At 37.7% G+C, this 15,338-nt stretch overlaps 2 protein-coding genes and 1 long non-coding RNA gene across 3 annotated transcripts; 1 reads left to right on the top strand and 2 right to left on the bottom strand.

The window, feature by feature from the left end:
- On the top strand, nucleotides 1,105-4,042 carry LOC109709644. Its single transcript, XR_002216184.1, has 2 exons — nucleotides 1,105-1,450; nucleotides 3,744-4,042. It is a non-coding gene; the product is annotated as an uncharacterized LOC109709644 (long non-coding RNA).
- On the bottom strand, nucleotides 6,403-9,029 carry LOC109709101. Its single transcript, XM_020231171.1, has 2 exons — nucleotides 8,875-9,029; nucleotides 6,403-6,748 (listed from the first exon to the last, which is right to left on the bottom strand). The coding sequence occupies exons 1-2, from the start codon at nucleotides 9,027-9,029 to the stop codon at nucleotides 6,403-6,405; spliced, it is 501 nt and encodes a 166-aa protein (XP_020086760.1).
- Nucleotides 10,786-14,892, bottom strand: LOC109709100 (disease resistance protein RGA2-like). Its single transcript, XM_020231170.1, has 3 exons — nucleotides 12,508-14,892; nucleotides 11,885-12,451; nucleotides 10,786-11,748 (listed from the first exon to the last, which is right to left on the bottom strand). Exons 1-3 carry the CDS (start codon nucleotides 14,890-14,892, stop codon nucleotides 10,786-10,788), a joined length of 3,915 nt encoding a protein of 1,304 aa, XP_020086759.1.

Here is a 15,338-nt window from a genome sequence, read left to right as displayed (position 1 = left end):
AAATGACAAAATAGTAATTTACAAAGATAATAATTATTCCTAACAGTTGACTAATAAAATTTAACTCTAAAGGTATATTAAAAAGAACTTGGAACGTTAAAAGAATATTTTTGTTGGACGAGCACTGAGAAGAGGTGATTATGAGGATTTGAGTTCGAGGAGTAATCGTGGAAGATTTGGCTTGCGAGGTGTTGAACGTATGGAGTCGCGGGTTTCCCAATGTGAAGATGTCTTGGAGCAATCTGGCATGCTCGAGACTTTTGGGAACTGGATTGTGCGCTGCTTGAGCACTTCTTCTATCTTTTTCGGATGAAATTGTGTTGTGGTTGATTTTTAGTTTCGCGGACGAAACTCCTTTTTATGAGAGAAGAATGTAGCACACTGGACTTTAGTAAATTGTGAGGTTTCAATGTTAGAATAGCGTTTTGAGCTTTTCCTAGTGTTTCTGTAGATCGTTGACTGAGTACCGACCCATTATTCGTGTTGCCAGAACGCAAAAAGGAGTATTTAGCACCAAAATCTGAAAATTCAGGTTTTGGGGTATTGGGTACCGGTACCACAGAGAGGTACCGATACCACAGAGAGGTACCGGAACCCCAGTGCGTAATCGAGAGATGTTGCTCTCGGGTTTGACCTGCGGGCTGCCGAGTACCAGTACGGCATTGGCCGGGTGCCGGTACGCCGTAATAAAAATTGCCTAGCAGAGGCTCGCTTGCACAGGATTTATTGTTGGATACCGGTACTCTTGCCCGAGTACCGGTACGCAGTGTAGAAAATTACATTTCGTGCAGTTTATTATTTTTGGATTTTGGAGGGGCTTTTTGGGATTTGTTACAACTTATATATATAATCCCTTTCTCCCCTACAACCCCCTTTTTGTGGTGAGCTTGGAGAAGAGGAGAGGTAAGGTTTTTCCCCTTTCTCTCTCTAGATTTCTCTTCCAAACCTTTTTTAATTTCGGTTTTGATCTCCTATTCTTCTTCCTTTTCATGATGGCAAGCTTGTGGACCTTGGAGGAAGCTTGGATGTGAAGAGATGAGCTTCTTGGTGGATCATAACCCTAACTCAAGATAACTTGATTTGAAGCTTTCTTGAAGATTATACTCTTCTTACAACATTTATTTGTGATTTTTGTAAGATTTGGAGATGAAAATCTAGTTTTGAAAAAATTAGGGTTTTATTTGGGTCTTTGTGATTTGTAGCCTTTGGGGCTAAATTGATGAGTGTAGAACTCTCATTTATGTTAGATTTGAAGCTTTGTAGCTTCAATTGGGACTTTGATCAAGTTCTCCTTAGGTAAAGGTAATTTTCTATCTATTTAGGCTTATTTTTGGGTATCTTTGTATGATGTTCGTTTGAAGCTTGTAATCTTTTTAGAAATTCTTTTATGGTGCTAGAAGTTTAGTGGACAACTTCGTTTGAAGGAATGAAAGGATTCGAGGAGCATCCGGTAGGTTTGACCTCACACTATTCTGTGAGCTTATCATTTTTATTTCTATTTCACCATAAGAATTTGTCATTTAGTAAAGTAGCAAATTACTATTATTCGTAAATCGCATGATAGTAAAGTACCACATTTTATATGGCATAGTGTGATTAAATGTAGCATTTTACTGGCAAATAATTTGCACTTAATTATTTTGGTGTTTTGTGAAGATATAACACTTGTCTGTACTTTTAGACTGTGTTTGGTTCAAAATAAAAATTAAAATGGAATCAGAATGAAAATGAATTGAAATCGAAAACAGAATAATGAAAACTTCTAATTTGTTTGGCTCATGAGATGAATCGCAATTGAAATCACATTCAAATTAAAATTCAACAAAATTAATTTTTAATTAGACTTCAAATTTACTATCTAAGTTCGTAATTGAAATTTGAATCCAACTTTGAACTCACATTTGAACTTAAAATTTGAATATACCATTCAAATTTTAATTCAAACTCAAAACCTAAATTTTCAACTAAATTCAAATATCAAAACTAGATTAAACTTAAGAAATTTAAAATTAAAATTAAATTTCATAATTCAAATTTTAATCAAAATTATAATTTATTCTAAAATTAAACATTGATTAATATTTAAATTTAAATAATTGTTAGTAAAAAATAAAAGAGTTCTTTTTTCAATCTCTTCTGAAATCAAAGTTGACTCCCTCACCCTCCGAATGGGAATCATTTTGGGAGATTCGATTAACATTTAAGGCATGTTTGGTTCGTACATTTTGGATCCGGAATGGAAATCAGTTTGATCAAATCCCACTAATTTTGTTTGGTTCACAAGAATCGGTTTGAGACTCCCATTTCGATCCGGAATGGAAATGGTCCATTAGCTTACAAATTGATTCCGGTCTCCAAGCCTGGATTGAAGTTTCAATCCGGGTTTGGAAACCACTCACCTCTTCGTCAAGCCCAGCCCAACATTTCTCCATCTTATCCATCCTTTCTCTCCCTATACCGATCTTTTCTCTCTTTTCTCATTATTAAAAAAAATGGTATTTTTTTTGTAATTTCTTGCATAAAAATTTTTAAAATAAATTCAATTTTTTTTGGCATAGCTCTAACTTGAGAGTAGTATTAATTTTTTTTAATAAATTTTAGATAGTTTTATAAAATTATATTTAAAAGTAAAATTAGTATTATATTATTCTTTTTTTTTTTACTTTGTATCAACCAAACAGTGAAATAGGAATAATTCATTCCGATTTCCAATCCAGAAATAAAACAAACGTGTTAGGAGAGTGGGGGAATCCAATTGCCATTCCAACTCATTCTCATTCCAGTATCCATTTCAATTCCACTCTTGAACCAAACAAGCCCTTAATTCTTATGTCCAAGATATTTATTTGTGAAAAAAAAATAATTTGTTTGCTTCTTGAATTTTTTTTTTTTTAAGCAATCATCTCTGCTCTAATTGTAATGTATTGCAGCTAACGAATCATAAAAAACACTTTTAAAAAATTTATCTGCTGATGTATCCAATCGTGTGAAATTTATCGGCCAATTTGCATAAAAAAATCATCAATTTTATAATTTTACAAAAATAGACCGTCTTTTTTGATTTTTCAGATTTAGTTCGAATTTTTAATAAACTGACCAAAAAATACTTTTAGTTCTCTTTCTCTCTTTCTTCTTCACACTCGTCTTTTTCTGTATGTTTCGTCTTCTTCTTTCTCGCCATTTTTTTATCTCTTTTTCTTCCTACTCTCGTGCTCTGCGGCCCTCGGTGACGGTAACGAGAACGGCGCAACCTCCTCTTTCTCCACCGACGTTGGAGGAGGAGAAGGAGGAGGAGAAGGAGGAGTAGGCACAGGTGAGGACAGAGCAGACAAAGGTGATAAGTCGTGACCGAGGCAGTGCTCGCTGTTGCTCATGAAAGGAAGGACGAAGACGCATTCGCGCTTCTCCAAGGAGGGAAAAAAAATGCAGAGTATAAAAAAATAAAAATAAAAAAAATAAAGAATAATTATTTTTTTTTTGAAAAATCATTATATATCATCACTGCTAAATGAATGCCAAAAAATAGAGAAAAAAGAAAAAGAAGATGTAATTACACTATTAAGATATAGTTGCACTTTTTTTAAAAAAAAGTACACTATTTGAAACAAACGTTATACTTGTTAAGGCAAAAGTTGCACTCTTTGAGTAAAAGTTGCTCACATTGAAAAAAAATTACATTCTTTGTTCTAATAATGTAAATAAACATTTAATAATAGTGTATTGCAACTAAACATTATTTGAAGCCTTGGAAGCCATCGACTACGACATCAACATGGACGAGGAAGTCGTTGGCTGCAATGAAAAAAAATCCGACTCGTTGAAGAGATCAACGAGGCGGCGGTGCACAGACACACATGCGCCATCAAGCGCCCGGAAAAGCTCCTCGGCCTTAGCCTTCCGCCTCCCGCTTGGGCCGCCGCCGCTGCCTCCACCTTGAGCGTGTCCTTGATTGACCGGATAGTGGCCCGGGGGATGGGGGCCCCACATTATTGTTAAATGTTAATTTGCATTATTAAAATAAAGTGTACAATTTTCATCCAAAGAGAGTAACTTTCATTTTAAAAATATAATATTCGTCTTAAAAAATACAATATTCTCCTCAAAAGGGGATAGGGGCGCCACATTATTGTTAAATGTTAATTTGCATTATTAAAATAAAGTGTACAACTTTCATCCAAAGAAAGTAACTTTCATTTTAAAAATGTAATATTCGTCTTAAAAAGTGCAATATTCTTTTCAAACAGTGTAATTTTTTTTTCTGAAGCTGGACAACTTTATCTTAAGGGTGCGTTTGGTTCGCATTATGAAAGATTACTAGGAATAAAAGATATCCGAGAATCTTATTACTATTCATCATATTACTAAGAATGTGGAATTCATGTGTTTGGTTTACACGGTAATATTAATTAGCCATGTTATTTAATATTACAAAAAATATATAATTAATTAATTTATTTATTTATTTAATTTTAGATAATGTTACCAAAAATTTCAACCTCTTTTAAAAAAAAAGGGAGAGAGAGTATAAGTTAGAGAGAGAGAGTATAATTAAAAAAATAGAAAGAAAAATATAGTCGAAATTAGAGAGAGTGAGAAAGTTAAAATTTTAGAAAGAGAGAGAGAGAGAAAGCTTAGTTTAGAGAGAGAAAAAAAAGCTGAATTTTAGAGAAAAAAATAAGTTTAGAGAGAGATATAAGGTTAGAGCGTAAAGAAAAATAATATCAATTAGCAAAGAGATTAGACATATTATGATTACCCCAATCCATTAATATCAGGATACCCACCCTCCCTCAAGAGAATGAGATTAGTACTTTTGGGTGTATCTTATTCCCATTTGAATCCAATATTACCAACTAGATTACTTAGTGCGTTTTGCCAAACACCGTCATATTTTTTTATTCCCATTGAATTACTAGGAATCTTTAAAAGATAGTGCGAACCAAACGCACCTAACAGTAAATTTCATCATCTTTTTTTTTCTTCTCTAATTTTTTATCTTTTTTGTACCGACAATGATACATAATGATCTTTTAATAAAAAATTTTATTTATATTTTATTCCTTCTTTCGTAAGGGAGCTAGCGGAAGACGGGGACAGTGGTGTGAACGCGAGGGGAAAGGCCAAAGCCGAGTGCTGCTCCGAGTGCTCAACGGCACGCGCATCTGGGCTGCACCAAGGCCGAGGAGCTTCTCCGGGTGCTCAATTGCGCGCGCGTCCGAGCGCTGCCGCCTCGTTGATCTCTTCGACGAGTCGGATTTCTTTTTGCGGCCTTTCTTACATAGATGACTCCTCGTTGTCGATGTGGATGTCACAGTGGAAGGCTTCCAAGGCTTCAAATAATACTAGTGAAGGACCCGCGCGTTGCGGCGGAACGACTTCATAGAAATAAATAAATAAATAAATTTAAAAATAACAAAACAAAGAGTTAAAAAATTATATAATATAAACAATCGAAAAATAAACAACTCAGTAAAATTTGAGAATAAAAATATAACATACCTCATTATTTAAATCATAATACATTAAAATGTGGGGATTAAAGTGTTATTCGTCCTATATTTTTATTTTAAGATAGGAAGGGGAGTCGACTAAATCCAAATCTTTCAATTTTTTTAGTCCAACTCTTTATAATGTTAGATTTGAGCAAGTCAACGATATTTTGAACAATTCTTCAGACAATTAATTTTATAAAATATAAAATTAATTTAAACTCTATCAATTTTCTTTTTTTTAATGTATAATCTAGCTATATCTAAATGCTCAATATTGTAAAATTTAAAATTTATATTTATACAAATAATATAACTATTTAAAATTTATTTATATTTAAATTTTTATAGTACAAAATACTTCTATGTACGATGAACAAAAAAAATTTGAAATCAGAGGAAAAAAAAATTGAAATCAGAGAGGAAAAAAAAAACCCTCCCTCTCTCTCCCGACTGTCAGTCCCACCCGCACTGAATCCTGATTGAATTTAAAAAAATAATAAATAAGGAAAAAATTAAGATGAGAGAGAGAAATTATTATTATTATTATATTATTTTTAGAAAAATGATTTATTGTTCTCATTTTTGCTCAATTTTCTCGTTTTATCTATCTTATCCTTTAATTTTTATTTTTATTTTTACTTTTTCATGTTTCATTTTAAATTTTCTTTCTTCTTTTTTATATATTTTTAATAATTTTTTACTCAGCTTAATTAAATTATTATTTAATAGCAAATAATTTAACTTTATTTAAAAATTATTTATATATTTTAATTTTATAAAAATAAATAAAAATTTAGATTAAATGAAAAAATTATAATTTTTTTTATCTATATTAAAAGAAACAAATATATAAAATATTAAAGAGAAAAAATTAAAGAGATAAAAAAAAAAGACAAAAAAAAAATCCATCTCATCTCCCTCTTCTCCCCTCGTGCTGGCCGCACCCTCTCCTCTCCTTCTCTCTCCCTCTCCTCTCCCGCTCCTCTCGCCGCCACGTTGGGCCCGGCTGCCCGCGCCCCCGCCCGTGGCCCCGCTCACCGCCACGCCTGCTCGACCTCTGCCCCCCGCCTCGTCGCGGCATCGCGCGATCGATCCCGCGCCGTCCGCCGTCACCGCGCCCGCGCGCTGCGCCCAGTCGCCCCACCCCCAGCACGCGCCGCCTCTGCCGCGCCAGCTCCGCCTCAGCCCACGCGCCGGCTTCGCACTGCCCCCGCTCCCGCCCGTCGCGCCCCTGCCCGCGCCTCCACGCTCGCCACCTGCAACAGAGCAAACAAAGGAAAAGAGGAGGAGAAAAGCTAAAAGAAAAAGGAAAAAAATAAAGGGGGGAGACAGTATGTACCACCGTCGAAGGGTATTAGGGCCAGCGTTGGTAGGGCATCGAAGGCCAGCGTTGTTGGGGCATCGAAGTCCAAGTGCCTTTATATAGCCACATGGGTGGAAGGCAGCAAGCTGGACGCCCGCCTCCTCTAGATCTGTAGAACGCCGGTGAACGTGGCGCGAACGTGCAACATGATGAGACAGTGATCGGACAGCGAACGGGGAAAGACCTGTACAAAAGGGAGCACGACGAAGGATAGAGTGCCAATGCGTTGCTTGGGAGGTGGGCGGTAGGCGAGCCGTACGGTAGACGGAAAGAATGGAGAAGCTTCACCGGCGACGCGTTGACGATAGCATGGCGACAGGGAGGATGCACATTAAGTGCAAGGCGTTGCGGTGGAGTGGGCTAATTAATGGAACCGCTGAGGCAACAGAGAAGCCCTTAGCCAAATTAACGCGTGTGTGCCACATCATGCACAAAATTGGATTTCATTAGATTTGTGCCACATATGCATACTCTGGATTTTATTAGATTTGTGCCAAACATGCAAACTCTGGAGTTTTCAACACAAAAACAATTGAGATTTAATTAGATTTGTGCCACCTCATGCTAAAAAAATATTAAAATACAGCAGTTAAATATGAGAATAAAAATATAAGGTAATTACTACAGTAAAATATGAGAATTAAAATATAAGAAGTAAAAAAAAAATTATAAAATTAATAAGCCATATTTATAATTGCAATAGCTTGAGTTTGAAATTGCAACTCATTAAAGTTTGAGAACTAAAACTTTACGTATCTCATACTTTCAGCAAAAAAAATATAATCCATTAAAATTCGAGGACTAAAGTGTTCTGTATTTTATAGTTTAAGGATCAAAAGTGCAATTTTTTCTCTTTATATGTTAATTTTAATCCAAACAAAGATAAAATTGAGCATCGATCGGGTTTATTTATTTAGTAATTTTATTTGAGAAAAGAATATATTAAAATATTTAATAAATTTTAGAATGCCTACTTGTTAAAATTAAAAGTCAACCAATCACATTTTGGATATTTCAAAATATTTTAAAAGTAAAATTTATCGTTCATCAAACTATAAATATGGTATTTAAGTTTTATATTAAAATTAAAGTAAAAACGTACAGAACTTTTCTAAAGTACGAATTATTTTGAATTAGCTATCCAACCTTTAAAAATTTAATTTTTAGTATCTAACCTCTTTATATATTAAGTTTAAGTCACTTAATAATACATTGACTTCAAAATTTGAATGTGTCGTTTACAATAAATTTAATTAGTACTTCATTCAATTTTTGCAACTAAATATATTAAATAAGTAATTAATTTAAACTTCATCCATCGCTCTTTTATTTTTTATTCTACAATTTATATTTAAATAATTAATATTATAAAATTAAAATTGATATTTAATACATATAATCTAAACTATTTAAAAATATGTATATATTTTAAATTTTCATAATGAGAGAGAAAAATTAATAGATTTTAAAAAAATTAGCCCCTCAAAATCAATAGAAAAGAAAAAATAAAAAATAAAAAATAAAAAAATATATAAAAGAGGTATGGGCCCACCTCAGCCGGCTGGAGCCCACCCCTCATAACTCCTACCCGGCCCCTTTTTCTGCCATGTGTTAAAAAACTGGGCTTTCATTATGTTTATAGATTTAGACGTCATAGGTAATACCATACCATTGTTAAATATTAATTTGCATTATTAGAACAAAGAGTACAACTGTCAGTGCAATTTTCGTCTCAAATAGTATAATTTTGATCTCAAAAAAGTATAACGTTCATCTCAAACGGTGTAATTTTTTTTGAAACAGCGTGCAACTTTATTTCAACAGTTCAACTTCCACTTCTTCTTTCCTTTATATTTCTTGGTCTTTTCTGTAGTAACGATGATATATAATGATCTTTCAAAAAAAATATATAATTTTGCTTTATTTTTTCTTTTTATTTTTTATTATTATTATTTTTTATTTTTTATATCTATTTCGCTCATTGGAGAAGCGCAAATGCATCATCGTCCTCACCCTTACGGGGATAGCGAGCACCGCCTCAACCACGACCTCATCGTCTCCGTCCGCTCTGTCCTCATCCGCGGCCGCTTCGAGTCCTTCTCTTCAGACGCCGGGACTGGCACCGGTGGAGATGGAGGAGAAGGAAGAGAAGATGGCGCTATCCTTATTACCATTGCCGAGGGTCGCGGAGCAAGGAAGTGAGAGGAGAAAAAGAGAAAGAAACGGTGAAGAGGAAAAAGACGAATCGCATGAAAAAAGATGAGTGTGAAAAAAAGTGAGAGAGAGAGAAAGAGTAATAAGAGTATTTTAGTCAGTTTATTAAAAATTCGGATCAAGTATGCAAAATCTAAAAAGGCAACTTATTTTTACAAAATCTTAAAACTGATGAATTTTTTATACAAATTGGCATAATTTATTCATAAAAAAAAGAAGGCTTGATTAGTACTATATTGCACTGCGTTTACAAAAAAATTTATTTTTTACAGTGTATTATTTTTTTCCTCAAATGCACAACTCTATTATTTCCGGGGCGGAGCCATTGAGGGCCCACAGTAGCCATGCCCCTCACCCTAAATTTTTTAAAATTACCTAAAAGTCTTTTATAATAAAAATTAAAATATTATAAATTTTAATTTTAGGGGACCAAATTAATTTTTTTAATAAAATTTATGTCTCAATTTTTTTTCAAATTTTTTGGTCATTTTTTTTCAACTCTTACAGTCTTATTTCTCTTTAAGTATATTGGCATTATTATTGCTAGTAATAACTAATTAGTGAATCTGATAAACTTTTTTTCTTACTATCCAAGGTCAAATTTTTTTTTCTATCAAATCTAAATCTTGACCTCCCCGAATCTTAATTTCTGGTTTCGTCCCAGATTATTTCGATCCCTATAAAATAAGTAATAAATCTATTTAGATAAAAAGGTTAAAAAATGCTTCATTAAAAGTGATAAAACATATATTCAACTTATTTTAACAAAAACAATAAAATAAATAAATAAAAGATAACAAAAAATAGTTAAAAATAATCTGACAAAAATCTTCATTCAGTCTATTATGAAGATTCATTTTACAATTTTCCTACTATTTAATTAATGCCTCTTAATAAAGTCATTAAATTTCATCTAAAATAATTGACTTGTTAAATGCAATGTAAAGATTGACAAAAAAGAAATAATTTAGTGACATCAATGAAAAAAAGACATAGGATAGAAAAATAAAATATATTTTAAAATACAGTGTAAAAATTGATAAAATTTAATACTATAATAATTTTTTTTAATATATATATATATATATATATATAATGTGGTAAATGAAAATACAAAAGCACAATATAATATGATATAATTAAGACATTAAAAAAAAGTATTGTTACATGTACGCTCCAAAGTAGATCGATTGTATATTTTACACCGACTCCATCTCAATATCATTACTATTCTATTTTCACGTCAACTTCAAACTTTTTTTTATTTTTACTAAAAGTATTTAAGTTTTTATCAATTCTAAATTTCTTTCTCCTCCCTCATGTTGAGTTTTTCAATTTTCCCGCTAAATATTATACAAAAGAATTTTTTTATGTGAACGTGTCACAGCTGATTACTCCTTTTTTACATTTAAAGATGGGATGTAAATTCTGTATATATATTTTGGGGTATAAGAATATTAAAAAAAAAAAAAAAAAAAGTTGAAAGTAATTTTCATTTCTTCTTTAGTTCGTAAAAAACTAAAAGAGTGAAAAACAAGGACAATCCCAGCTTGGCCTTATGGTTTATTTAGATTTAATTTAGATTATGTTTGGTTGAAAATATATATATATATATTATATATTATATATATATATATAATATATATATATATATATATATGAATGTATTACTTTCAAGCCAATTTTGACATCCCTATTTGTGCCCGCAGGCAAGGATCACCGGACTAGCAATTCTTTCAACGAGACGGGGAGGTCGTCGTCGTCCGGCAGGCGGCGCAACTGCGGGCAATTCGCTATATGCAGTACCTCCAACGATTCGAGGCTTCGTAAGTTCGGCGGCAGGCGCGAAAGTCTGGCGCAGCCCTGCAGGACTAACCGTTGCAGGGCGGCGGGTCTCCGCGGAGGCCGGCCGTGATCTTCGACGGCGAAAGTCGTAAGCTTGTCGCAGTCCCGAATCGTGAACCTCTTGAGGGTGCTGCCGCCGAAAGCTCCGAGGTGCACGGACCGAAGCTCGCCGCAGTCGGCAACAGTCACGTCCTCGAGAGACGTCAGGTGATCCAGCTGCCTCCTGTCGCTGGGGAACGACCGCAGGTCCGGGCAGCCGGCCAGCTCCAGAATCTTGAGATATTTGAGCTGGCGCGGCGCGATGAGTCGGGCGGTGGGGTCCGAGATTGCGCTGCCCCGCCGGCGGTCCACTTTGCCGACGGTGACGACAGCTCTAGAAGAAGCGGCGCCGCCATCGTAGCTAGGCGGGCTGGTATTGTACTCCAGGGAGACCGAGAAGGGCGAGCGGGCGGCGGCGGTGGCGACGTCGCAGAACGAAATGCGCAAAGACTGCAAGGCGGTCAGGTGCCGGAGCGCCGCCTGCACGCAGGAGGCGACGTCGGAGAATTCCCCGACGACGGTGGACGAGAGAGACGGGCGGGATTGCAGCTCGACGAGCAGCGGCCTCCGCACGAGGCGAGGGCTGCCGGCTATCTTGAGAGCGTTAAGCGACGGCGGCAGTGCAGCAGCAGCCTCGAGCTCCGATGCGGATGCCGGCGCACCGAGCAAAGCACACAGCAGAACGCTTATTCCCAGTCCCCTTGTGGGTGTCTCGCAGGCGACCACGACTTGCAGTAACATCGCCGTCAAGTGGAGCATGCTCCTCGCCCGCGCGGCAAGATTTCTCTTTATGGCCTGTTCAAAAATTAGACGACATAGCCAGGAGTCCAAAGAATACAAAATTTTTTAGCTGAAAATATAAAATAATTAAGCTTTCAACTTAAAAACTTGGATCGAATGCGGAAAGAATTATTCATTTACACGTACGTACCTCGACGAATTGATGAACATACATGGAGAGTCCGGAGATCAAATGGTCATGAGGACAGGTGAGATTGGGACAATCTTCTATCATCACAGATTTCAGGGAGAGTAAATTCCGACACCATCCGTTTGGTAATGCTGCGAGACTTTTGCATTTCCGAATCGTCAGAACCTCGAGAGTTTTAACCTGTTCCATTCCAAGGGACTCTAAGTCTGGGCACTCAGCGATGCAGACGAGCAAGAGGCGCGGCGGCGAGTTGGCGTGGTCTTCCAGAAGAGTCTTCAGTCCGACTCTCTCTATTCGTAGCTCTTGTAGTGCCAGCGGAAGAAGAGGCAGCCTTGTCAGATTTGGACAATCCTTGATTTCTAGCACTCGAAGGGCCGGACAAAAATTGTCTGTATCAAACCATTCCTTCAGCTCACGCAGGTCGTGTAACCGCAGCTCCACCAAAGAAGGGAACTTCCGCAGCCCGTACATGAGGTTGTCGAGCTTCCTCACTCTTTCCAGCCTGCACAGATCCAATAATTTGAGGCGCGGTGCATCTCCGAGAGGCGGGGCAAGTCTTGCCAACCTCTGCAGTCTCGAAAGGAAATAGTTTCCAATTGCTTGAAGGTTGATAGCTTGTGCACCCACTTCGGGTGCTCACTGCCGCTAAAACCCGTGATGCCAATCATTTCGATACTCGAGGGTGGTTTGAGACCTTCAAGGACATCGACGTCCAGCGGAGTATCACGGCGATCATCAGACCATTCCAATTCTAGCCTTTCGAGATGAGCCTTCTTTTCAAGACCTGCTTCCGTCGCCTCTGCCCCGCTGCTGATGTTCTCGACGTTCCGTATGCGAAGCTTTCCGTGAAGCTCATTCATGTTCTTCAATTCAGTTACCCTGCGTCCATCCCTTTTGTGCACCCTAAACTCCTCCAGGTTTTGAAGGGAGGTCAATTTTCCGATTTCGCCTATCGAGCAGGCTAAGTTGGGACTTGCTTTGAGGCGTCGCAAGCTCGTCATCTTGTTCATCCATGCGGGCAGAGCAAATAATAAGAGACAGCCTGATAAATCTAAGATCTGGAGCTTGCTGAGATTGTTTAGTGTCTCAGGCACACTGCTGATTAAAGTGTATGAAAGATTCAACAACCGAAGATGCGTTAGCTCGCCGACAGAACTGGGCACCTCTTTGATGCCACTGTGACTCAAGTCGAGCACCCGCAAGGATTTCATCTCTTGAAATATTTCTTCGGTAAAATAATCAGATCTATAGTTACTTTCGCGCAGGAATACGAGCGAGCGAAGGTTTTTAAATTTGGACAAATACTTATATTCCGAAGCGAGCAAATTGCCAGAGACCAATGATAGATGGACGGCTTCGGCAGGGATTTCCGACGACCAGTTACGTCGTAAGCACGAAAGCACAAGCATATGTGATGAAATTTGATGTATAGAATCATGCAAACAATATTTATCGCCGCACGAGTCTAAGAAAGACATGGCTAATAGTTCATCGAAGCACCGGATTGCTTGTTCCTCAATTGATACCTCTTTGTTAGGGAGTACGAAGCCCCCCGCTATCCAAGTATCGACTAGGTTTAGTTTTTCAAACTTGTGGCCTCTAGGATACAAAGAACAACATAAAAGACAGAGTTTCAGGTGCGAAGGTAAGGAGTCGTATGTAACTTTAAGAACAAGTGCTATGGCATCCGTCGTCGCGCTCCCTTTAGCCTTGCATGATTCTGGGATCTCCCTCCGGAAATCAGAATCCTGCTGTTGCGGTAAAAGGCTAGCGATTATGCGAATCGCACCGGGAGAGCCACCTAGCAGCTTAGTTATTTCCTGACCCACACCATCTAAATTTTCATTCTTATCCAGGTCTCGGCATTTGAAAGTGCTATTTTTCTTCTTTTTTCCATTTCCCTTTTTTTTCCAGGAAAGAACTGTGGGAGTGCAAGTTTTAAGCAACGACCATGAATCAGATTCCGACAAACCATCGAGACTGAACATGTCCGCCGTGCACATCATCTTCGCGACACTGGAACTCCTGGTTGTTGCCACCACCCGACTTCCTCTTTCACCAGCGAACAAGTTGCGGCAGAGCAGTTCCCAGTCGCTTAGGTGCTCAGTCTGCACACCATCCAGAACTAGCAAGAACCTTCTTCCCGCGAGTAATTCGATGAGATTCTCTCCTAGCAATCTTAGAGTACTGAGCCTGCTCGGTCCGCTGTACGGGTACGGCTCACTCACGTCATCAACAGCACCGTCAAGAATACCACTTCCGACCGGACTGGTCGAGACAGACACCCAAATCCTCAGAGGAAAATAATCAGTAACCACTCTGTGGTGGTACACTTTCTTCACCAAAGCCGTCTTTCCAATCCCCTGAGGACCTGTGACAGCTACGACGCAAATGTTCTTCGTATCTAAGAGTTTATTAACAGGTTGCGTAAGACCAGTTTCGGCATTGATGTTCTCACCCGAGGAATGCTGAGTAACTAAACTTTTAAGAATGTTATCGATCTCCCCGCATCTACCGATGAATTTGCTCGAATAGGACCTAAGTTTGGTATCGACAACACGTCTCTTCCTTTCCGGAGCTCTAAGGCCGAGAGCGTGCTTTTCTTTATCAAAAGCGTGCAGCCTCTCGACCGTCGTCTTAAATTTTGCGAAGAAAACAGTACGAAAACTGTGCGAGAAGGCGGAGAAAGAATATGTATCGCCACGTACCTCCGTCAGGGATCGGTGAGCTTCGCACTCCAGTTCGTCAAGCATGCCGTCCAAATGGTAAGCGGCGTCTGCAAGGCCTGAAAGCCAGCTCCGCGCGGCCACGTCGCCCTCCAAGCTTCTTCTCTCGGCGGCCGGGATGACTAGCGCCGTCGCCTCCAGCAGGCTCCGTGCCCTGTCGAGCTCCTGCGCGACTCCGCATTGCGAGCCAAGCTCTTTCAGCGCCTTGGCCGAAAGCTTGTTCGCGATCAGCACGTCCACGAATGAACACAGCAGACTGACAGATACCGCTGCTGCAGCCATGCAGAAAGATTTTCCGAAGAATGGGGAAGAGAGGATATGCAGTCCTTCAAGGCGTTACGCTGTAATTGAAGGCCTGGTTAGGAGTTCAACCTACTGCTTTAAATAATCAAACTATGTGGAGTATACATATCTATAACTATAACTCTATACCTATTCAATTGACCGTTTCTAGTGCAAGTGGTAAAAAACTTAATGGTTGATATTCAAGATCCCAAATTCGAATCCTAGTTGCTTCACATTTCCAACTAAGTTTATTTCGAATTATAAGATATGTGATTTTAGTTATCGAATTTTTTGAATTGTTATAATCAAATTTTACAATCTAATTTTTGTTCGAATAAATATTTTATAAAATACTAATATCGAAATAGTACAGCATGTTAGCTATTATTTACGTCGTCACATAAAATATTGTTATAATTCAAGAACTTTGAAAACTAAAATGC

Source organism: Ananas comosus, linkage group 4 (assembly GCF_001540865.1).
Source record: "Ananas comosus cultivar F153 linkage group 4, ASM154086v1, whole genome shotgun sequence".
NCBI classification, from domain to species: Eukaryota; Viridiplantae; Streptophyta; class Magnoliopsida; order Poales; family Bromeliaceae; genus Ananas; species Ananas comosus.
Note: the sequence above shows the minus strand (reverse complement) of the source record. Positions and strands in the feature narration are given on the sequence as shown.